The 23,921-nt window shown below is 46.1% G+C and overlaps 1 protein-coding gene across 1 annotated transcript in view; it reads left to right on the forward strand.

Moving 5' to 3' along the window:
* LOC140847713 (death-associated protein kinase 1-like) overlaps nt 1-17,046 on the forward strand; it is a 70,866-nt gene extending 53,820 nt beyond the window's left edge. The window contains exons 3-11 of the mRNA XM_073228706.1: nt 1,561-1,653; nt 3,804-3,923; nt 4,352-4,517; nt 5,290-5,388; nt 6,698-6,796; nt 8,130-8,326; nt 9,698-9,895; nt 13,792-13,890; nt 15,410-17,046. Of these exons, the coding sequence (XP_073084807.1) occupies nt 1,561-1,653; nt 3,804-3,923; nt 4,352-4,517; nt 5,290-5,381 (471 nt within the window). The 3' untranslated portion in view covers nt 5,382-5,388; nt 6,698-6,796; nt 8,130-8,326; ... (1 more) ...; nt 13,792-13,890; nt 15,410-17,046. The remainder of the gene's footprint in view (nt 1-1,560; nt 1,654-3,803; nt 3,924-4,351; nt 4,518-5,289; nt 5,389-6,697; nt 6,797-8,129; nt 8,327-9,697; nt 9,896-13,791; nt 13,891-15,409) is intronic.
* Nucleotides 17,047-23,921: the final 6,875 nt, after the last annotated feature.

Consider the following 23,921-nt stretch of genomic DNA (forward strand, 5'->3'; position numbering starts at 1 on the left):
TAGGCTCCGGGGACTAAGTTCCAATATCGTGTATATCATTCCAACTTGTTTTGTTATTTCGGTAAGATGAATGTATAGGTATCCCAAATACTGAGAGGTTTCAGAAAGTTGTGTGACACACTTCCATAATTTGAGAGCTCTAAATTTTTTTTGTTAGGCTTTCATTTTAGCCTAAAGATTCCCAACAAGCACTTAGTAGAAAAGCATCGGCAGTAAACATAGAAAAATTCAAGAAGTTTGCAGCCCGGAAAAAATGGAAAGTAAGATTATTTGATAGGGACATATTCACTAATATGATTTCCTCTGTAGTGCTCCCCCTGGTCAGTCCTCATCTCTCCTGATGCTGGTAATATTAAAAAAATGCATCAAAAAAAAATCACTGTGTAGTCTTCTGAACCATTACCCTGTTTACAAGACGAGCAAAAATAATATTTCAGTCCTATTTAACTCGTCTTCTCACATGTAATTTTGCATTTTTAAAATCAAAACCATTCCTAGGGCAAGTTTTGAACCAGCACAATAAAATTATAGTGCAGTCTTTTTCTAACTGCAACAAGCCACATTTTAAATACATTTGTTCTTTGTGGTAAGCAGCATGGCATTACATTTATTTCAGAACTTATGTAAATGGTTCTTTAAATCCAGCTGTGGTCTGTGGGGAGGGGCGGAGGCCATGTGCATGTCCAGTGTGTCTCGTGTACTCCCTAGTGGGGTGAGTGGCCTCTGCAGGGCCTGTGTGGGACACAGCTCTCCAAGGCGGTCCAGCCAGCTGTGGACAGTCAGAATCAGGGTTAAGAAGGTGACAGGAGGGCTTCCTGTGGCCCATGGTGATACCAAGCCCAGAGGAAGTGGGTACCTGCTATGCTTCCCCACTAGGTAGAAATGTGCCTCATTTTTATACCCATTCAGCTGGGGGTGCCAGGATAGGGATGAGGAAGACCTCAGCACTGGGTTACTTTAGTGTGACTCTTCCTCTCAAAAGGCTTTAAATGTAGAGCCAACTACCCTAAGTGTCACTCTCTCTCTCTCTCTCTCTCTCTCTCTCTCTCTCTCTCACACACACACACACACACACACACACACGATCTTTACCTTTTGCTTCTGCCTTTGAGAGTAAGCACAGATGCATTCGTCGTACAGGTTAGGCAGTCCCCTACCTGCTCAACAGTAGGTCACAGTAGGTGCCGTTACTAGCTTGCCTGGCACAAGGACACAAGGCAAGGCCTCTCCATGCTGTGCTGCTCTGAGGGGGGCATGCAAGGGGTTTGTCAGTGTAAGGTCTCTTCCCCATGGAGGAGAGAACAACAGGAGAGAAGGGATGCAGGGCATCCAGCTGTGGGTTAAAAATAATAAGGCAGAAGAACAATCTCTCCTGTTGCCTGGATGTATAAAATGTTTAGAACTATTCTTTAAGCAAATACGACTCAGCGTACTCCCCCGACGAGCACATTCAGTCAGCAGTGATGCCTCTCAGAAGACTGTGTCATCTGCACTGATTTGAGTTTTGTTACCTAAGCTCTCTTCTTCCTTTGCCTTTTTCTCCTCTTTTTTTTTTTAAAGCAATCTGTCCGCTTGATATCACTGTGCCAAAGGTTGTCCCAGTCGTTCTTGTCCAGAAGTAACATGAGTGTTGCCAGAAGTGACGACACTTTGGTAAGCAGACTGGTCCGCCTCGGGAAGGGTCTTTCTCAGCGCTGTGTAGTTGGAACAGGTAAGTTGTTTGATTTGTCCAGCCGCTGAGGAACCGTGCAGTCACGGCATGTCCGGCGTGTTCCTCCTCCTCTGAGGCGTGGAGGTGGCATGGCTGATCTGGTGTGTCCGATTGCTGCTTCTGTCCTTTTTTCTCCTTGTTTTGGTGGCACTACACCCACCCCCACCCCACTACCTCTGGCACTTCCACCCCCTCCTCCTTCCTCCAACTCAGTTTGATAAAAGTACTAACCAGTAGAAGAGGAAAGAGCTTATTCTAATTTTCGTGAACTAAAACAAGAGCACTCTGTTGCCTGGCAGAGGGTAATAGTACAAGAGGGGCAGGCACTCTCCTCCCAAGCGAACACACACACACACACACTCACACCAGGAAATGAGGGGAATGCAGGAGGGCGTTCTGTGTTATCGGTGGCAGACCAGGAGGCTAAACCCACTTGCTTGGCTGTCATCTCATTAACTGTCCAAGGCCCTTGAAAACAACTTCATAATCTTTTTCCTCTAATCCTAACTGAAACCTAATCATAGGTTAACTCTTCAGATATAACTGGACACATCTGAATTCAACAAGACTTTCCCCTGATGGTCAGACAACGGGGCTTTGTGAACCACGGAGGTAAAGGGAACTCCAGAAAGGCAGAAAGGGTGGTTGGGTGGGAACCAGCTCCAGTATCTGAATAGTCAGTGTTCCCTGAGTAGAATCCGGGGACCCCAAGGGTGGGATCCTACCTCAGCAGACACAAACTCTTTCCTTTCCCTGAAGGTGGTTGCCTCGCTGCGGTTTCAGAGCTAGCTTTGTAGAGTGGAAAGGGCTCAGAGATGTTAAAAAGAAAAAGGAAGAGAGAGAGAGGCAAATTAGGAGTAGAAGGAAGGGGAAGAGGCTGGTTTTGAAACTGAGGGTAGCAGTGGGTCTGTGCACAAAAAAGAACTATTCATCTAAGTCAGATAATAATGAGAATGATGAAATACTGCAAATACTGTAAATTAAAATCACCCTGAATAATCAGTTGGGGGAAGATATATGTGTTGCAATCAAAAGTTGAGGGCAGGAGAGGGCCTCGGGCCTGGGTAGGAGGAGCTGCAGGTGGGAAGATCCCACCCTCCTGGTCCCGGCTTTAACCGTCTGTTCACCACTCCTGTTCTCCCTGCTTCTCTTGGATTGTGATGGAAGAGCAAAACCAGTGGCATTCTTGAGCATGTATTCAACACAAATGTTATCAGAACTCCGTGAAATTTGTTTGAATTCAAATCCATAGAGAAGAAAAAGCAGGCAGAGGAATGCTCGCTATTCCATACCACGAGCAGAGATGCGGCCTCTGTAGATACACTTTTCCAGATCTGAAATTTTAGCAGCCACCCCTCTGTCAATCCAGAAATTTTGTTTGGAATTTTTCAAGCTTATGCCTTGGTTTTAATGTGGACTGTATTTTGGAAATATCTTATTATGAAAAACTTTGATAAAGTGGCAAAGATTTAACACACTTGTTCAACATTCTCTAGTTATTTTCCCTTTGTAATTAGGTATCTGTTTTCCTTTTTCTGGCCTTTATTTTTACCTTTCTTCCTCTTTTAGGGCCTATTTATAAAAAATAATTGTGACCAACATTCAGAGTATTTTGCCATATCCCTAGAGAAGGAAGAATTTCTAGTAATTAAAGAAATGATAATCCCGTAATTGGAAAAATTACAAATTGAGACTTTCTTATTCAAAAGCATCATTTCCTTGGTTCTGTGATTTCCTCATCTAGGATGAGAGGCTGAGTTATACCTACAATTTCCACAGTGGTTTCGGGGGCTGTGTATTTTGAAAGATTCCTAAGATAAACACAAAGAGTAGTCGGTCATCAATTATTGTTCTAAATCTAAATCTGGAAAGCTGCTTGCTCTCCGGGTGATGAATAGTGGATGGCATTAGTTTCCAACATGGAAGCAGCAGAAAGCAGCCTGCTTACCTTCATGACCCCATGGATTTGGTGATGAGGTGACATGCTTTCCTTGGAGTGCTCCTTTTAATAAATGAGCATCGATTCCTCTTATGTTGATAAGAGGATTGTGTCCAGCAAACTAACTCTTTTTCTCTTCACTGTCTCTCTCAGGATGAGGAGGACTCCTTTGTGATGAAAGCCATCATCCATGCCGTCAACAACGACAACGTCCCAGGCCTGCAGCACCTCCTGGGCTCATTGTCCAACTATGATGTCAATCAACCCAACAAGGTCTGATATGTTCTGCCAGGGGCAGTGGGGGAGCGGGAGGGTCACACTGACTGCACCTCCAAGTCCAAGCTGGAAAGGCCACATCCGCGGCTCTGTTCTCCCTGTTGCCATCTACATACTGTGGGGAAAATCACTGCAGCTTGGGGAGGGAATTGAGCAAGAAATAAGGTCTTTTGTACTGAGGACCTTTCTTCATGCAAGGCCTTTCCACATGTACCTATTGCACCTCTAACCATGAAATTTTAAATGCACTCATCCCGCAAATGAAAATGTCACCTGTGAATCCAGAAGAGCAAGTGCTGTGTGTTCTCCTGATTCTCCCTGCCTGCTACCCAGTAGTAGTCACGTGCCTGTGTGTGCAACAGCAATGACAGTTTTCTTTCCCTGCTAAACCTGAAAAGTAGTATTTCTTCTCTCTCTTATTCCAGCATGGGACACCTCTGTTACTTATTGCTGCTGGCTGTGGGAATATTCAAATACTACAGTTGCTCCTTAAAAGAGGCTCAAGAATCGATGTCCAGGATAAAGTCATTATTCTGTTTCATTGCAAAGGAATTAATCTTTTAAGTGTTCCCAAATTCCCTGATCATAGAGGTAACTTAGAAAAATACCTGTGTGCCCTTCTGCATTTCTCAGGTATAAAGAACGGTTTCCTATAAATAGCCTGGCCCCACCTAACCTACGTTGAAAAGAGAGAGGCAGACACCCCTTCCGCTTGGCTCTGCTGGCTCTACATCAGCTGTTCTTTGTGCAGTACCCCAGACTCACTCCTTACGAATGACACTGACTCAACAGTGTTATCAGACGTCACATTTGGGAAAGTTTTCACCATCTAATTAATCTCATGAGTAATGTATTTGCCTGCCTGTTTATCAGGGCAACAGAGTAAGGGTGCTACACTTAGAGGTATAGTTGCACTGGAAGTATAGACAGTTGATGAGCAGCCCATAGTCACTACAGTAGATGTGTCATCCGCCTCCAGAGACTTCCTGCAGAGCTGTAAGTGGACTGGATCCCACCCTTGACAACAGAGGGAATTCTAACCAGAGGTTGAAATGAAGATTTTAAGAAAAGAAGAACAACTTCTTACTATGAAATAATCGTAGATTTACCAGAAAAGTTGCAAAGATAGTAGAGAGAGTTCCTGTGTCCCCTCACCCAGCTTCCCGAATGTTAACATCTTATTTAAGTTGGTCCCTTTATCAGAACTGAAGAGTGAAATGGGAAATGGGGGTTCCGTTCCCCTTAGAAGATGCTCCTTTGGAGGGTGGGGTCACGGAGAGGGAAATGGAGCGGGTCTGGGTGAGAGGCGTGTTCACATCCACCAGCTCTCGGGAAATGTGACTCTTCATTGGTTTCTGCACAGGGTGGCTCCAATGCCATCTACTGGGCCTCACGGCATGGCCACATAGAGACCTTGACATTTCTCAGTGTGAACAGATGCCCTTTGGATGTTAAAGACAAGGTAAGGCCACTTCCCTTAGGGACAGGGCACATAATAAAAGGCTGCATTGAGTGTTAGCATGCCATGTGCATCGGGACCCAAAGAACGGGAAGAGTTCAGGACCAGCATCTTCCTGCAGAGAATTTAATTTTTAAGTTTCTTTATGCTGCTGGCTTGATCTAATATCAAAATCTGCTTTTTGCAGAAGTCTGCTAGATAGTTGGCATAATATGCGAGCCGTGAATTGTCTTCCCCTGACCATGAAAACTCAAAGTTCCACTAGGAAGGCAACCAGAACGAGCAGAGTCCTGAATCTCTCACTGACCTGTCATGTGCTGCGTCTCTTTACCGTCCTCTTCCTCTTAAACGGGGGTGGCAAGGCCAACTTCCCAGTTGCTGGTAATGGCTTAATGAGATAGTGCATGGAAAGTAAGGCATTGTGGGGCAAAAATATGAAAATGATCAACTTTGGCAGATACCTTCCTTTCACGTGAACATGTTCTGTTCAGGCCACACAGCAATCCTGTGGCTTAGTCAGCAGGGCTGGAACACACACCTGGGATTCCCGCCTTCTCATATGTTGTGTATAGTGTGCCCCCTTCTCTGCTTCTAATTCTTGTAGACTAATTTGTCGTGTTCATTCGGGGCCACCACATGTAGTTGTATGGATTGTGCACTGTACCATAGCTAAGGATGACATTTACATCAAAGATACTTGTATTTTTTATGGCAGTTTTCTGTCTAGTGGCAACAAGCATCTTGCTTTGTTTCGTCTTAAATCAGTTTATTCTGACAATTTTTTGGCACAGAAAGTAAAATATCCTAAGGAAGTGGCACCTATTACTAATTTACAGGAAATTATTGCATGGGCTAACAGTGATGTTTTTTAAAATCTCTGATAATGTAAGAAATAACACTGTACACATAGACATTGAAATGAGAAGCTTGTTAATAAATGAAACTGCTTAAAGAACTTACTATTAAAAAAGGAATTTTGTTTCAAAAACAAATCACATAGTTAGAAATATCAGTATATAAAGAAGGCTGAGAATAGCCCTCACCAGAAAGGAAAATTATTTTTCCCTGGGGCAGGCTTATGACAAACAGGATGACCAGGTGTGTGGGTCTGACCCTAGCTGCTTGGTGGGCACTCCACTTGAAGCCCCTGCCCAGTCACCAAAGAGGCAACTGGCACAGTGGGGGGCGGGCCCCACCACAGCTGATGACATGGAGCAGGGCATGTGTGGGAGTGGGCCCCCAGTCCGTGGGTTCTCATCCTCGCATCCTTCTCCCACAGGCAGCTCTGAACCTATGGCCCTTTCTTTTGCAGTCTGGAGAGACAGCCCTTCACATGGCAGCTTGCTATGGCTACGCCGATGTGGTTCAATTACTGTGCAGCTTCGGCTCTAACCCCAATTTCCAGGACAAGGTGGGTCATGGTAGTGGAAGTCCTCGCTTCGTTCTGCTCTGGGCAGGCAGCCAGATGGTACGGTTGAGTCCTCTGGAGCTTTATCCAAATTAGGTCTTCTGTTTACAGAGGACAGGGCCTCAGAGGCACTGACATTCATTCATTCATTCTTTTAATCCTCTGGACAACCGTGGGATTAATGGGATTAATATATAAATCAAGTAATATAGAAATCAAATGTACAAATACGCATGACTTGATTGTTTTTCCCACAACTCTTGATGTGTGATCAAAAACAGAATGAGAACCAAAGCAGTTCTCATGGCTCGGGGCCGCCTTCACATGGTTTCGGAATCCTTGAGAAGCATTGCGTCCTTGGGCTAGACTCAAGGCCAGATAATGATGTTTGAGTTCATTTCAAGTTCATTTGCTCAATAAATATGAGAAGTGCCTTTTGGGCATTACTCTTGAGCAGTGAAGCCTTGAGTCCCCTGGCTGGTCCTTTCAGATCTTCGATGTTTCATTGTGTCTCCTCCCTTATCTGCGGGTCAGAAGCAGGGAGGGAGTGACAACAACCTATGAGGTATGTTACTATTATCAACATTCTCATTTTACAGAAGAGGGAATTGAGGCAAAGAGTGGTTCAGTAACTTGCCTGAGGTCACACAGCCCATAAGTGGTGGAGCCAGGGTTCAAACACACATAGTCTGGTTCTCTGTTTGTAACCGCTATACTACAGCAGCCTCTCTTAGCTGAATTATATGTGTCTAATGATGCTGACCATGAGCATCTAGGTCTTACAGCCCAACAGACCTCACAGCCTGCCCTTTGCTTGACTCATTAAAACACATTATCACAATCATCTCCCAGAGCAATAGTAGGCTCATCTTTGTTTTAGATACATGCACAAATCTTGAGGCATTCTGTTAGAAGAATTCTTATTAAGAGAAGCATTCTCCCACTGTTAGCAGTTGCAGATGAAGTAAAAATGAAGTCACTTCTACAGGAAAAATGCTTTAAATCCACCCACACTGGGGCTCTGTTGTCCAGAAGAGCTGAGCCCTAAGAAGCATCTAAGGAAGTGGTTCCAGTAGATTCCCAAAAAGTCAGCTGTCAGTAAAATGCTAAGAAAGCCGAGTTCATCCAACACAAAAGCACTGAGGAAAGAAAACAAATGAAGGAGAGACATCAGACCTGTGTCCTTTATTTCACATTACTGTCTCCAGTAACTACAAGCTCTTTCTTTCCACTGCCTTGACTTCATTGCTGAATTCGGCATAGACTTTCACCATGCCATCCTTTTTTACATCTTATTGCCTTCTCTCTTCCTCTATGCATTTGTCTCCTTGGCCAGGAAGAAGAAACCCCCTACACTGTGCTGCCTGTCATGGCTGTTACTCTGTGGCCAAAGCCCTCTGTGAAGCAGGCTGCAATATGAACATTAAGAACTGAGAGGGAGAGACACCCCTCTTGAGAGCCTCTGCCCGGGGCTACCAAGACATTGTGGAGTGCCTGACTGAACATGGAGCCGACCTTAATGCCTCTGATAAGGTACTTTGTGAGTGAATGCATCATACTTACTGAGAAGTGATCTGAGGGGCTGGAGGAACCACAAGACTCCTTGACAAGTTTACCTAAAATAATAAACTTGAATGCAGCAAATTGTAATTATTCTTTCTCTGCTCTACTCCAAAGATTCTGTGAACTTTTCTAGATTCAGTTTAATAATTAATTTTCATTTGTGGCATATAACTATTTATGCCCGAATGACTCAGGGTGCTCCTTAATTTTTAGACATTTTAGCTTTGGAGCAGGTCCAGTGATCATCTTTGAGCCCAAGACAATCCTCATTTAGGACTAGAATTGGCAACACACTAGTAATTTGTAGGTAAACAAAGGAATAGGTGATTTATTGACTTCCATCACCTGCTGTTTCCTAGAGGGACTGTAAACCACTCATAATTGTGGAACAATCTCAGTTCTAGATTAGATGTTGTTTTTTAATTAAGCAAATCAGCATAATCTGTTTTTATTGTGAACTTGTACTTAAGTGATGTCATATATCATTAGATTTGAGACTCTAGGAATTTGGTAACTGCCATTTGTGGAGGGTGTTGTTGGTACAGAGAAGTGGTTCTCAATGGGGGACAATTCTGTGCCCAGAAGACGTTTGATGATGGCTCAGGGATATCCTTTGGTGGTCATGGTGAGGGTGGAGGTCACCTCTGGCATCTAATGGACAAAGGCCAGTAGTGCTATACATCCTGCCACCCATGGGATAGGCCCACAAGGTCAGCAGCACTGGGCAGAGAAACCCTGGAGCAGCTAAGTCCCAGGAGTGTTTCCAAACCCTTCCTAGCTCCTGACTCCATATATCTGTTCACCGGGGCTTCTGTAATGGTGGTAGGAATTCCCAGGCTGGTCTTCCATGGGAGCCAGAGGTCGTTCTATTTGCTTCTCAGGTATGTGACAGACCTTGAGGAAATCATGTCAGTCACTTTCTCAGTTTCTCCTAATGTAAAATAAAATAATAGGCTTTCTAACTGATTAGTAAAGATTGCCAAGCAAATGTTTTTGAAAGTGTTTTTCAAATACCTGGCAAAGCAGGCCATTAGAGTACCAATGATTACTCAGGTCCTATAAATTCAGAGATAAAAAGAAGTGTTGAGTTTTTCTCTGTAATAGTGCTGGCGAAGGTTAGATAAATCACACTGATGGCCACTTTAGCCTGTGATTAGTCAGAGTGGAATGGCTGAAGCCTCTTCTCCACCCCACAGGAATAAAGTTTGGGTTTTCTAATCCTTCTTCAGACTTTGCAGGAGCGATTTTTGCCAGGTAAGCCTGGCTCAGTGGCGGCAGGAAAGGCAAGTGGCCAGGTCCACGTGCTAGGGACAGCGCTCATGGGCCTGGTGTTTGTTGCAGGACGGACACATTGCTCTTCATCTTGCTGTGAGACGATGTCAGATGGAGGTCATCCAGACTCTCCTCAGCCAGGGATGTTTCGTCGATTTCCAAGACAGGCATGGCAACACCCCTTTGCACGTGGCCTGCAAAGACGGCAACGTGCCTATTGTGGTGGCCCTCTGTGAAGCCAGCTGCAGCTTGGATATCTCAAACAAGGTACGCCGGAGGGAAAGGTCCCCACAGAGGCCGCCTTTGTCTGTCCTTTGCCCTGCTACTGGGTTTGGGCCAAGTTTCTCTCTGCATCTCTTCATTGCTCAGTCAGCATTACTCATATGGACCGGCTGTTTTTTATAGGACTCTCCACTTTAAGTCATATTTTACATATGACTTAGGAGTAATTTTCTAGAGTAACAGAAAATTATTACACTCATAAACACTTCATACCTGGCTTACCACTATGAGCATTGAAAGAGTGTGTGTATGGAGGGGTGGGGGGAGTTGTATCCTATAGAGGAATCAAACAACATGGTATAAATTAGGGTATCTTTCTGCAGCACTACATCTTCAGGAAAAGACCTAATGACTTATGATTTGATTGAGATTCCTAGGACCAGATTTCTTATGTTTCCCCTACTGAGAGTTGGATGGTCAAATGTTCATAACACCTTTCTTGTGCTAAATAAATTTAGTAAGACTAAAGGCACAATGTAATTTCGTGAATAATAAAGAAGTGAGAATAAATAATTACATCATCTAGGTTGATTAAAAAACCCAGTATGTTGACTTAGGTAAGTTAGCTCACATGCTCCCTTTTCCCTGAATACCATCTAGGGTTTCATCACCGAGTACCATAGAATATGGATATTCAAGTGGTTTTTTCCATGTAACTTTACGGTAGGCAAGCACTGTTCTGTTATGATTGTGCTGAAAACAACATCCAAATAGAATTAACTAAGTGTGGGAAATGTTTGTTTATAAATGGCAGGCATGATGCCAGCAGAATTTTATGATGATTTGTTTGAAGTAAAAGAATATCTGAAGCAGCCAGAAAATTATTCTTCCACAAAAAAATTATTCCTCTTGTCTATTATGTGATTAATCCTAGTAGAAATCAAAATTGGTAATCTTCACATTCTAGATGTATGAAAAGGCAGTATCCCAGGTCTTAGCCATTAGCTGCTGGTAGCTTTCTTAGTTTACTCCATTCTAATCTTGCCAAGTCTGTTATTTAAGTGCCTTAAGGGGAAAGCCAAGTATAATATTAAGGAACATCAAGACCTTCACTTTCCTTCCAAGAGTCTCTAAATGAATAAAAAGCAGCTTCAGGGAACATTGTGGCACTCTTTTGAATAGCTTTGGCCGTGTGTGCACAGCTGCCTACTGTGTGCACAATTTCTGGGCTTAGCTGTCTCCTGTGAACAGGAGGGACAATGTGTGTCATACTGCTTGGCACTCATCTAAGGAAGGGATCAGGTGTTTATCCCATGCCTGTATGCAAGGTGCACTGAAATACCCAGCAAGATAATCCTAGACTTCATGTTTAAAAACAACTGGTATAGTTAATGGAAAAGTCTCTATGCTTTTGATTCTGCAGATGGTTATGGTTATTTATATATGCCCACAAATGTGTTCTTACTGAATGTGGCCCAGAGAAGGCATTTGGTGGATGATTTTGTCATTACATGGAGCTCAGGTGAAGCAGAACCATTAGTTGCACAATCTCAGCCTCTTGAAATCACCAGCATGGTTCAGACCAGTACTCAGAAACAGCCCAGAGCATCAGCTTGTTGGTGATAAGCAGCTCTGGTTCTTGTACCTGCAGACAGGCCCCCAGGGCGCCTTCAGTGCCCAGAGGCCCAGTGCACTGCCACCTCTGGGCCTCACACCTTCTTCAGAAGGGTTGATGTCAGCTTTGTTTCTCTATTCCTTTTTTTTTTTTTTTTTTTTAGGAAAGCAGGTGGGGCTCTAGCAGTGCCTAAAAGATATGCAGAAAGTAAGAGGAAGACATTATTTCCACAGAAAGCACATCTGGCTTTACATGGACTTACCCTAGTAACCATGGACGTGGCACAGTGACAGCCCGTGTCCCACGGGCAGACTTCACCCCCTTTCCCGTGCCATGCTCTGCCTTTTCCTTACCAAGATTCAGTGTGTGCAAGACAAAGATGGCCATTGAGCTCCTACCCCTGTCCTCAGTATGTGACAGGGACTTGGCACTATGTTTGGTGCTCATTGCAGACTTGACAGACATTTTTGTCTTCTCGTGAAAATCAGGAGAGTGGCTGTAGAACTCCACGTGCTGGGAGGCGCCTGGGGGAGCTGAGCTGGATGGCGCAGAGTGCACGCCCATAAACGTTTCTTCCTCTGGGTGGGTTCTTCTTACCAGTGAAGATAAAGCATGTCATACACATGCATTCACCTACACGCACCTGCTCACATGTGCAAACGCCTCTGTGAGCATGAGTGAGCACCCGGGGCCTGCCCAGCGCATGGCAGTGCCCTTCTCTGACAGCCTGGTGTGCGGGAGCTGTGGACAGCACCGGGAATGGTTCTCAGCCCCGTGCTGCTTGTCCCTGAACAGCATCTCACTGTGGTCACTGCTGGAACAGAGGCTCAGGCCATCTGAACATTAAAAAAGCCAGGGAATGCTTTTCAGAGGTGATCATTTTAAATGATTAGGACTTTGGCAGAAGAAGAAGGGAGAGTATCTTTCAGACCGCGTGGTGCGTGAGTGTGTTTGGGGACTGACTGGGAGCCCCTGGGAGCCCCTGCCGGCAAAGCACTATAGGTATTCAGGAAGGAGGGAATGGGCAGAGGGGGGAATGCAGCTGAGAAGGGCCTTGGGCCTGGAGGGCGAAAGCCCTGGACTCTAACGCCAAGGAGTTAGGGTTTTGTTCTGTCAAAGGTTAGGTTCCTTCAAAAGTGTAAACTTTGTGGTCCCTTTCCTCCCTCCCACTTCCCTTGCTGTCCTTCTCTGCTCTAGAACCCTCCATTCCATTGCCAAGGTCCTCTTCCTTGCACGCAGTCCAAACATTTCATCCAAATCTCCAAGGCCTCCTCTGTTCCTTCTCACTTCAACTCTCTGGTATTTGAAAATGGATATTCTAAATGGGCATGTGGTAACTTCATAACAAAAACCTGTATTTGCAAATAAACAGAAAACAGGTACCCAAACTTTCTCAGTTCTCAACATCCTTAATGTCTCAGTAATATTCTTTATGGTTCTCCCAGGACAAAAGAAACACCTATTTTGTCTATTAAGTAGCTCAGTCCAGACCACTCAGTAAGAATTTATGTTTATATTTAGGATCTGTTAGGAAAAAAGATCAACATAAACTGAAAAGAAACTATTCTTTTTATTTCACTCTTACATGACCACAATTTTGTATTAATGGGATCCGTGTGCCTTGACTCAATTCAGTCATCACCCCCCTCATTTTCTGTTTTACACTGATTTCTCAAGAAACTTGCTTATTACAGCGGCTGCCAGACCGCACCATGCAAAGACATGATCTCAGCAAAAGGAAGGCAGTGCAATCTAATGCTGAGACTCTGAACTACCTGGAGCTGGCAGTTCGCCTGGTATCTAAACCCACAGGTTCCACCAGAAATTTAATATATTATTCAGCACCCTATGAATTCACCTCACAACCCTGAGGTGCCTCGGCACACAGTTTGGGAACCACGGGCATAAAAAATGTTGGCTTGATGGGCATGGCCTGGAAATTTCAGCTCATTAGTGTGTTTTCAACAGCCATCCTTCCATCCCTTCTTCCTTTACTGTGTCTAAATTTGGACTGGGGTGCAGATCTTTCTGGGACTTTGGGGCCCTTTAAGCCCTGACTCATGCCTCCTTTCTGCTGGCGCAGCAGGAAACTTAATTTACTTATCTGTGATAAGCCTCCCACTTGTTCATCCTTTGAAGTTTTATTTTGAAGTTACTCTTTTAAATGACTAATACTTGAAAATGTTCTCCTTGGCTTCCTCCCTCAGGAGAAGGGATGGATCCGAGATCCCTCACACAACATTGGCCCTGTGGGATCCACTCTGTACATGTCATCCTCAGCAACAGTCATGAGGAGGACTGTCCTTGGTCTTTTTCTTTCTTCCAGTATGGACGAACGCCTCTGCACCTTGCAGCCAACAATGGGATTCTGGACGTGGTCCGCTACCTCTGCCTGACAGGCGCCAACGTGGAGGTGCTGACCTCAGTGAGTAGCCTTCTGGCAGGAGAAAGCGATCACAGACATCTCAGGGCTCCTGGGCATGAGAGGAAAGGGATTGCTTGGCAACTGCATTCTAAAGCAGACAGGCTGCTATTAGTACAGCATCTCCACTGTGGTTACATAAACATTTGCCCACACAGACCCAGGGTGATATCCAGTTAACTCTCTGTCCTCTTCTCATTTCGCTGTTCCTGTGCTGCCAGGAATGCCTGCTACTTCCCACTGGCCGTGTCCCCATGTTACATGCAGTGCCTTTGCAGGTCTTATTAGCTCTGAGGGGTTTTCTTTCCTGAAGGCTCCTCATCCACTGCAGGGCACTAGAGATGCCGGGGGCTCTTTGGGAAGGGACAAGGAAGGGACCCTTCAGGGTGGAAACAGCAGATAAGAGCTACTCTCTGGTTTAAAAAGTGACTTTGCTCTTAAGCCTGCAAGGTATTTTTATTTCTACATTCCCTCTACCCCTCACTCCCAACTCTAGATACCCCAGCAGACGTCCTTTGGTTCACATTTCCTGAAATGCCAGAGAGGAAAACGACCTCAGCTAATGAGATAAGGCTGCCATTTTACTGATGCAAAGAAATATTACCATTTGACGTGTTTCTGGTCCAATAGTGGGTTGAGTCTCCCTTTTCTTACGTGGGATATTCCCGAAACTCACCAGTGCTTGGCTGACAGGAAGCGTTTCTCTAAGGGGATCCTTCGGAGCTTGAGATATGGCAGCCAGCCTTGGGACCGTCAGCGTTCTGAGGCTGGAAGGACAGCCCCATTTCTTAGAGAGGCATAGATGGGCTGGCCAGTTATGGTGCACAGGCCAAATCCAGCCCACTGCCTGTTTCTATAAATAAAGTTTTATTGGGACACAGCCACGCTCCTTGTTTACGTGCTGTCTGTGGCTGCTTTCATGCTACAAGGACAGAGTTGAGCCATTGCGACAGAGACCCTGTGGCCCACAGAGCCCAAAATATCTACTGTATGGCCCTTTACAGAAAATGTTCGCTGACCCCCCAGTCTAGGACATTGCCTCCCTGGCTGCACTGGTCTCACTTTGATGCCATTCCCTCCTTGAGTAGTGGGTCTCCTCTCTGCAGTGTTTAGCCCTGAGCTGGGCTTCTCTGCAGGCCCAGTGATTGCCAGTGCTTTCCCTGGGGCTGCCCTCTTAGGTTACCTCCTAGCCCATCACAGGCTCACACAGAGCCATGCATGGGCCTCTGGGCCTGATGTGCCATTGATGACCAGACCCTGGTCCATGATACAGCATTTATGTGCACTTTATAAAGAAAGTAGTGTTTTGTCACAGATGTTGCCTCAAAAAACCTGTTAAGGATGGCTTTGCAGATGCCAGCCACTGACTGATGTCAAACCCAGCAGGTGGGTTGGAGCCATTAAAATGTGTGGTGTGGCCCAGGTCTGTGCTGGGTCCTCGGGATGGACCCATGAGCCTGGTGAGCCTCATCACTTCCCTTTGCCCTTCCCGCAGCAGCTGTTCCTTGCTCTCCACCCACAGCCTCTCCCTGCAGCCGGCCCTGGGCGCCTCCTTGCCCTGCCCAGCCCACTGGGGACGCTCCTCCTCTGCTCACAGCTGTTCCTTCCTGGTACCTGAGACCCACCTCACGGGGCCTCACTCATTTCTTCACTCCACATATACTGGGTACATGACGTGCACCAGGCAGTGCTGAGACGCAAGAACACGGGGAGGTGAGCTCCCCTCAGGTAACATCCAGTCTGATGAACAGTCAGGCCCAGAGTAAGAGCAGCAAATACACCGTGGTGGGACGGGGCCAGGGGGAGCTTGGATCCAGGGCCCTGAGGGAGTTCCCAGAGGTTGGGGCACCCCTCAAGAGTCTGGATGTGCCATGTGTGAGGGCCCGAGCATGGGGGCCCAACACCTTCTGGGAGCTAAAGGACAGCTGGCTGGGGAACCGTGTGGAGAGGCTGTGGTGGAGGAAAAAGGGCCAGTTGCCCATGGCCTCCCGCAGGCAGGTGCGGAGTCTGTCTCCTCTTACAGCAGGGGACACCGTCCCAGGTGTCAAGCAAGGACACCCCTCTGTGTGCTGAGGGTATCACCAATAGAGTGATAATATGTGCCACATGTGTCATTCTGAATTTTCTAGAAGCCACTTCTAAAAGGGGAAAAAAACTAAGGAAATTAATTTTAGTCATATATTTTACTTAGCACAAGATGTGTAAAATATTGTCATTTAAAACTACTCAGGTATTTCTCATATTCTCTCATTTGTACTAAGTCTTCAAATTCCAGCATGTGTTTAGCACCCACGGCACATCTTACCTCAGCCACATTCCAAGCACTGAGCAGCTACGCTCAGGGAGGGATGCCGCACTGCTGGAAGGAGCGGGATCAGCCCCTCTCCACCAGCTTTTCTCCTGGCCGGAGCCAGGGCCATCAGCCACTCCCGGAGCCTCCCGCGCCCTCCAGTGGCTGCCTTCCCTCTTACTCAGCCAGAACTTGACGTTTCCTCAATGTCCTGTCCTTGTCCTCACCTTCGCCCTCGCCCCCGCCCCTCCTCCCCCTCCCCAGTCTGTCCTCGGCTCCCCATGCCTCTCGGCAGAGTCCCAGTCACCTCCTAGTAGGCCTCAACTTCAAAAGTTTGTATTGTAAAGTAAAACAGATTTTTCTTTTTTAAAAAAGCATATAGGGGGGAAAAAGAAAGGGGGCATTATGGTTAGCATGTATAATGTGGGGGGAGGCATGGGAAGGGCTGTGCAACGCAGAAGACAAGTAGTGATTCTACAGCATCTTACTACGCTGATGGACAGTGACTGTAATGGGGGTTGTGGGGGAGACTTGGTGAAGGGGGAACCTAGTAAACAATGTTCCTCATGTAATTGTAGATTAATGATATCAAAATTAAAATAATTAAAAAATAAAAAGCATATAAACAAAAGTAAAGCTTGTTGTTATAAGACAAACACCTTTGTCTCCCCATTCAGGTCAAGAAATAGAACTTCTCAGCACCCCCAAGAGGTCCCCATGCCTGGCCCTGCCGTCGCCCTCTCCCTCCCCAGGGTCACCCACCTCTGACTTGGGGAACAATCACTTCCTTGCCTTTATAGTCTTTCTCAACCAAGTGCCAGCAGCTCCTTTAAATCCCATTTCACTGCCTACCTCTCCAGGGCTTGACACTTACTTGACAGTCTCTCCTGGCTTGGATAAGAAAACCCACCCGCCCCTGCTTCTCCTGCCTCTGCCGGCTCTCCTCCAGTGCCCTGCCTCTTGCGCTGTTTGGTCCCGCTGCCTGCTGCCCTCCGGCCCCCTGCCCCGGCTCCCCTTCCCGCCCTGTGACTGCTCCCAGGCTGCTCTCGCTCTCAGCCTCTGACCATGCACAGGCTCCTATATGTGTCTGGCCGCTTGGTCCTCAGAAGCCCCTGGTTTACCCTGACCTCTTAGAGTTGGTATATGCTGTATGTCCCTCTGGGATCTCCTGTGTCCACCGTCCATCCACTGCATATAGGGCCCACACATGCACACAGACCCCCCTGCCATAGGCAACAGGGTGTGCTTTGGCCTCCAGAGTGAGAGACTTTTAAAGCCTAATAGCAGGCGCCTGGGCACATGGTGACGAATGACTTTAGTGGCAGGAAGCTCCCAAGAAACCAACTCCTCATCTTTCAACTTTCAGGCGTCTCTTTCCCAGCCCTCTTTAAAGGCTATGAGTTGCCCGCTTCCTTGCTCTGTTGAAATTGTCTGCTGATTTTCCCACGAGGTGGCAAGCCCTTGGCTGTGATTGTGTGTAATTTGTCTCCTAATTAGCCTCCCTGCTTCAACCCTTACCTGTCCAGTCTGTTCCTTGCACAACAGCCTGTGTGACCCCGTTCAGACATAAGTCAGATCATGTCCCTCCTTTGTTCAGACCTTCTGTCAGGGTAAAAGTCCTTACCCTGGGGGTGTCCCTGAAGCTCTGCCCCTCACATTGGCTCCCTGACCCCCATCTCTTGTTCCTCCTCCTTCCCTTTCTTCCCCTGCACCATCACATGAGCTTCCTTGATGTTCTTCAAACATGACAGTCATCTGACTACTTCAGGGCCTTTGCACTTGCTGTTTCTTGGCAGGACCTCCCCAGGTATCCAAATGGCGGGCTCTCCCCTCCGTCATGTTTTAACTCAAATATCACCTTTTCAGTGAGGCCTTGCTGGACCACTGTTTGTAACAAGTTGGTCACTGAGTGTTAAGGTCACCTGTGGTCCAGGCATGACCCAAGGAGTTAGCACCTTGCTCAGGGGTACATAGAAGAGCAAGACCAGAATCAGTGATCCAGCTCCTACCCAATTCTTCTTGGACAGAAAGCCAGGGAGTTTGGGGAGAGTCTCAGGTCTTTTATTAGTAATTACTGCTGCTTGCTTTTCCATTTTTGGCACTTTGCTTATTCTTTCCGTTTGATTTTGAACAGAGGTCATCTCTTCCCATCCAGGCTCTAGGAGACCAACTGGCAGACCCACAGCTGGTGAGGGGCAGATTCAAGTCTTAAACATGGGTGCTTCTAACTACAAAGTTCAAACTTCCCACTTCACGGGCAGGCATGGCTTTTGGCAGCCTGGATAATGTCCCTTAGAGCAACATATTTTGCAAACTGTTAAGTTCTGCACAGACATAAGGAATTATTGTTGGTGGTGGTTTTCATGACATTCCAGAGGTCTCTGAGAGGAATGTTACGGCCAGACACACAGAAGACAAGTAAGTCAAGGCTCAGATTTCTTCCAACTAGGGCAATGGTTCCCAAACTTCACTACTAAGTAGAATCACCTGGGAACACTTAGAACCCTGATTCCTGGGTTGCACCTGAAACTGACAAAAGCAGAGCACCTGTCCGGGTGAGAGCCGGCCCCCGGGAGGTCCCAAGACCCCATGTTGCCAGGGGGCAGGGGGGTCTGGCACCACTGGACCAGGGCCCTCTCTTATGATGTCAGTAAAGGATCCAGATCATTTGGCACAGATCTCCGTGGGGCTGTAGTGTCTGACAAGACACCTAATTCACCCCAGGCAGACTGGATGCCCCTGCCCACCCATTTGGGACATTTGGGGGCTTTACAGGCAACAAGACCCTACAGCACGCCACCTCCTTTGGATCGCCCATCTGATTAGCCAGCTTCAGCCTGAGGCAGTGATTCTCAACCAGGCGGTTTTGCCCCTCAGGGAACAGTTGTCAGGAACATTCGGCAGTGCCTGGAGGCACTTTGGATTGTCATCAGTTGGGGAAGGAGAATGCTACTGGCATCTAGTGGTAGAGGCCTGGGATTTGCTAAACCTCCCACAGTGCCAACAGCCCAACAAACCCTCCTGTCCGAAATGTCTATAGTGCAGAGGTTGAGAAATGCTGTTTACTGGCAGCGCACGCATGGCTTACCTTATGACTCTAGTCAAGAAATTGGCAGCTGTGCTGTCAAGCAGATTTAGGCATCCCTATGCCTCTGCTGGAGTGGACTGTTCACTGACTGATAAACACTGAGAGGCCACAATGCCCTTACTCTTCTTGATAAAAAGTGACATTGCTTTTATTTATTTGTTAATTGTTTCTCATCTTTTCTACTTTTAAATGTGTAATGATTTCTAAAACAGCAAACAGCTGTTCCCTAAGCTTCCATTTCCTCCTTGGTGGCCTGTGACCGGTCACAGCTCAGGCACAGAATTAGAAGGCACTCAATACATGTGAGCCAGTGTCATTTATATTCATGGTATAGAAACATATCCATTGACTATGAAACTGCAGCCATATAAAAAGTCTCTTAATTAAAAGACAAACACTGAAGTGCTGTGGGCCCTTGTTTCTTCCTTCTATGTTACCCAAAAATCTTAAGATCAGAATGGTCTGTAAAACTCAGGCTGTTGTTTGAAATGCACAGTAATTACCAGTCACTAGAATAATGAGTGCTGAGATTTGTCCATGAAAGGACTTTAAGACATTAGTTTGCAATAACTAGAATTTGGCATGTAATGACAATCTTTATTGTCTGCCTAATTGGAGAGTCGTTCAGGACAGGCAGTAATCCACCTGCTAACGAGGCATCAAGTTTGATTAAAGCCTGTGGGCTTGAGACATCTCACTGTTGAACCTCAGGACACCAATGTACGAGCAATCAAGTGAAACAAAGAGCCCATGGAAAGGGAAAGACTCCAGGACATGCTCTTTTTGTCCACTTTATTTGCTCCTGATGCTATTTATATTTGTTTCTGCCTCAGATGATGGAAATGGTGTAAGGAACACACTGCTCTTGTGCGAGGAACAGAAACTAATCATTTTTCTCCAACAGGATGGAAAGACAGCAGAAGATCTTACTAAATCAGAACAGCATGAGCATGTAGCAGGTCTCCTTGCAAGACTGAAAAGTGAGAAATTCTGTTTATTGGTCTGAAAATCTTTGTTTTTATGGAACAAATTCTGACTTTCTCCTTATAAAGGATGAGAATGAACAATATGAGGCTTTGGACACACAGGCTGTAGGAAAGGCATCTGCCCCACCCTCTCGTTTGCATACAGTTCTCCTAAGTGCATCACCACCTATCTGGCTTCTTCTTTATCAGTACTTGGAAATCATTTGGCCTCCTTAGAGCTGCTGCACCTGACTTCCCTCCTCCTGTCCTCCTGTAATAACTGCCCCCATAAAGTAGAGGGGAAATGAGAAAGGTGACTCTGCTTCTTGTTTGAGGTCCATGATGCCATGTGTGCTCCTGTTCATTGAACATATTGCTCCGAGGCTTAAAGAAACATGACAAAATTAAATAAATGAAAGTGTGCCTTCCTAGCGCACCTCATAGCAATGTATATCAAGAGACTTCAAAATAGTCACACCCTTTAAGCTTTGAATTCTGTGTCTAGGGCCCTGTCCCAAAGAAATGAAAGAAATGCAGGGGAAAAAAATATTTTATGTGCAAAGATGTTCATTGCAGTGTTACACTTATAATTAATAAAACTTGGAAATATCCGATGATCAACAACAATGTCTAGTAAATAGTCATGCAGCTATAGAATAGAATGATTTTGGCCATTGAAATATTTCTTAAGAGATTTTAGTAACAGGAATGTAATGTTTAGGATGTTTCTGGCTTCAAAGCAGAAGAAAAATGATGTACAACACCTAAGTTTGCTAAAAATACATAGAAAATTTTAATGGTGATGCTTTGGGATTTTGTTACTGTAATTATTTCTCCTTTAAACATTATATTGTTTCAAGTTTCCTATCATAAATCATGTAATAATTTTTCAAAAAAAACTCTCTAGAAACAGAAAAATAATTGAGTCAATTTAAGGACTCACTGAAGAGGTATTGTCCAAACCGAGCTTAGGGCATCCCGCAAAGGCCCTGCCACATGAATTGAAAAGCACAGAAGGGACAATGATAATGTCTCAACTTTCACAGCTACTAAAAGTTGGAATTTTCATAGTGGTCCCATGGCTGGTTGGGGCTGGGGTTGGGTGGGGGGCACAGAGATGGGAATAATTTCTCCCTAGTGCTTAGAGTTGACCCGGGGCATAAGTCATTCTCCCACCTTTGTGCTTTCCAGTCTGTGAGCTGGCCACAAAGGCGCTGGGCAGAGGCCTGAGGAAAACAGGTCCCCAGGCCACTGCAGGGACTCCATCTCACTTTGTGCTGCAAATTCCAGAAAGAGAGCAGTCTGGGAGAAATTCCCCCAGCCTTACATGGGCTTACAGGAAATAGGTCAAGTAACTGGGCTTCATGTTCTACGCCGTACCACCACGGACTGTCTCACTGTGAAGACAATTTGCACGAGGAACACAAGGGAAACCTTGGCAATAAGCAAAACAAGAAGGGGCTGTCAGCAAATCAGCAGTGAACTTCCACACAGTCTCCTGGTCTTTAAATTCTCTTTCTTTGAAGCAGCATGTCAGCCAGGTGAAACACAACTCCAGGCCTCACTGGCTCTGCATTTTATGAAATTACAGTCCAGTGTCCTGCCTGCGAGTGTGGAGTCTTTATGCTCATAGACACAGTGTTGCAATACAAGGGCGCAGGTGAATCTGTCATCCACAGAGTGTCTGTCAGTCGTGCAGAGAAACTGAAATCTGGCCTTCCTGTAGGCTCAGGTTTCTGTTTTATTGTTTTTTTGTTTTCTACTTTTTACTGTTAATTATTAGGCTGCTATTACAGTCCCCTGGTCTAGAAAGCAGCATGTTATTCGGCTAACACCTTACAAGGAACATAAACGTTCTGAGTCAGGTATTTTCAGGTGCCCCAAATTGCACAGAGCAGGATTTTGACCCACCGGCTGCTCCCAGCGCTGTAGTCCCTAATCTGAGCACCGGCATTGTCCTTCCTGGTGTCTGTGGGCTCAGCTGACCCAGTGGGCAGAACTTCTCACAGTGAAGCACACTGAGAAATCCAGATGCCATGTTCTTTACAGACTTGCGGTGCTGTTACCACAGAACAGGGACCCAGGAGGACTCAATTGCAGACCCACCACCTCCATCTCCAGTCCTCCTATGGGCCACCCACCGAAACGCCCTCCTCTGGCAGAGGGACCAGGCTTTCCCTTTGTGCTCTGTTTTGCCGTCTATCCTCCCCGCCACAGGAAGGGTCCCTTCTTCCATCTGAAAACAGATGGCTATCCTGGGTGCAAATCCGGGTATCATTACAATGACAGGTCTGAAGCAATGAATAAACGCCCAGAAAAAGGACCACTTGAAACGATAGCCAGGACTTTACCTGATGGGTGGGGTTAAAGGCACTTTCTCCCCTAATCTGATCTGAGTGTGCTTACACTGCTTTTATAATTGCAATATGAATAAAACGAAGCTTCTGTGGTACTGCTGCCAACGCCACGTGCCTGAGCGAAGGTGGCTGCTGCTTTCCGGTCTAGAAGTTTTAATGCAATGTGGGGAAGGTTCTTGCACTGACGCATTTTGGGATTTTCTTTATTTTCTTTCACCAGTTTGCTCCTTTATTATTTGGTGCCTAGGTTTTCCAAAATGGGATGGGTGAGGTACTAGTACAGTGTTCAGCATTTTAGCAATCTTGTGACTTTTCTCTAAGGGGTACCCGTGAGAGTTATTTTAGAAACAGCCACCATTTAATCCTTGAGATGTGTCGCAGGCACTGTAATTTTACAGCATCCCCAGGGTGGAGATGCTCCCACAGGAAACCCAGACTCAATCAGGCTAATGAGTTCAGAGCCAAGGTTCAGACCTGAAGTGGAAGTGTCTGCTTTTAGAGTTGTTCAGAAGGCTTAGGGCTTCCTCAGTGCCGAGTCCTCCCCAGCCAGGGATAGTCCTCCCCGCTCCACCTGCCCGCGCTGGGCTCATCCACCTTGTGGCATACACAGGTCACCTTCCACGGGAAACTGGACGTCCCCTTCAGCAGTGTCTCCTAGACTCCATGCTCAGGCAGACTGTGTATGTTTGCCTCAGTCATTCCTTCAAAAGACTAGACCTCAGCTACCTGATTAGCCAGAAAGAGAGGAGTTGGCTGCCAAGCATTTCTAACCACATTCTAACTTAAAAGTCCCAAATAAATAACTGCTTCGGATTTGGGGACAACTAGTCCTGGAATCTGGTTCTTGAAAATAATTGAATGTCACGGTAACATCCCTGGAGAATATCTCGGTGAGGATTTGTGGCAAATTGCTGCAAGGAGCAGGCAATACCTGCGGAGAGAGCCAGGAAGTTATACTTACTCACAATTATATCTTGAATCATATAGAGGAAGACACTATCCACAACCATATGTAATGGGTAAGAGGAATGAAGAATTAATACTCAGGAGCATCTTATTCCAGTTTACTTTCAATAACACTTTCTCCTTTTTTTTTTTTCCACTGTTTCCCCTGGGGTGCTGCCCCCATTTTGGGTGGGTGGGACTTCCTGCCCTTGCAGGTGGACAGTACCCACAAGCATCTAATGTCGTATAGTTTCCCTTTCCCATTCATTGTGGAAACCAAAACCAAACCAAAAGGAAACGCTAACACCCCTTTCCTGGCACCCCCTGGGGACCCTCTGTTAAGACCTAAACACATCCGGGGGAAGAGGCTGCATCTGGGACAGCATGAG

Source organism: Manis javanica, chromosome 2 (assembly GCF_040802235.1).
Source record: "Manis javanica isolate MJ-LG chromosome 2, MJ_LKY, whole genome shotgun sequence".
NCBI classification, from domain to species: Eukaryota; Metazoa; Chordata; class Mammalia; order Pholidota; family Manidae; genus Manis; species Manis javanica.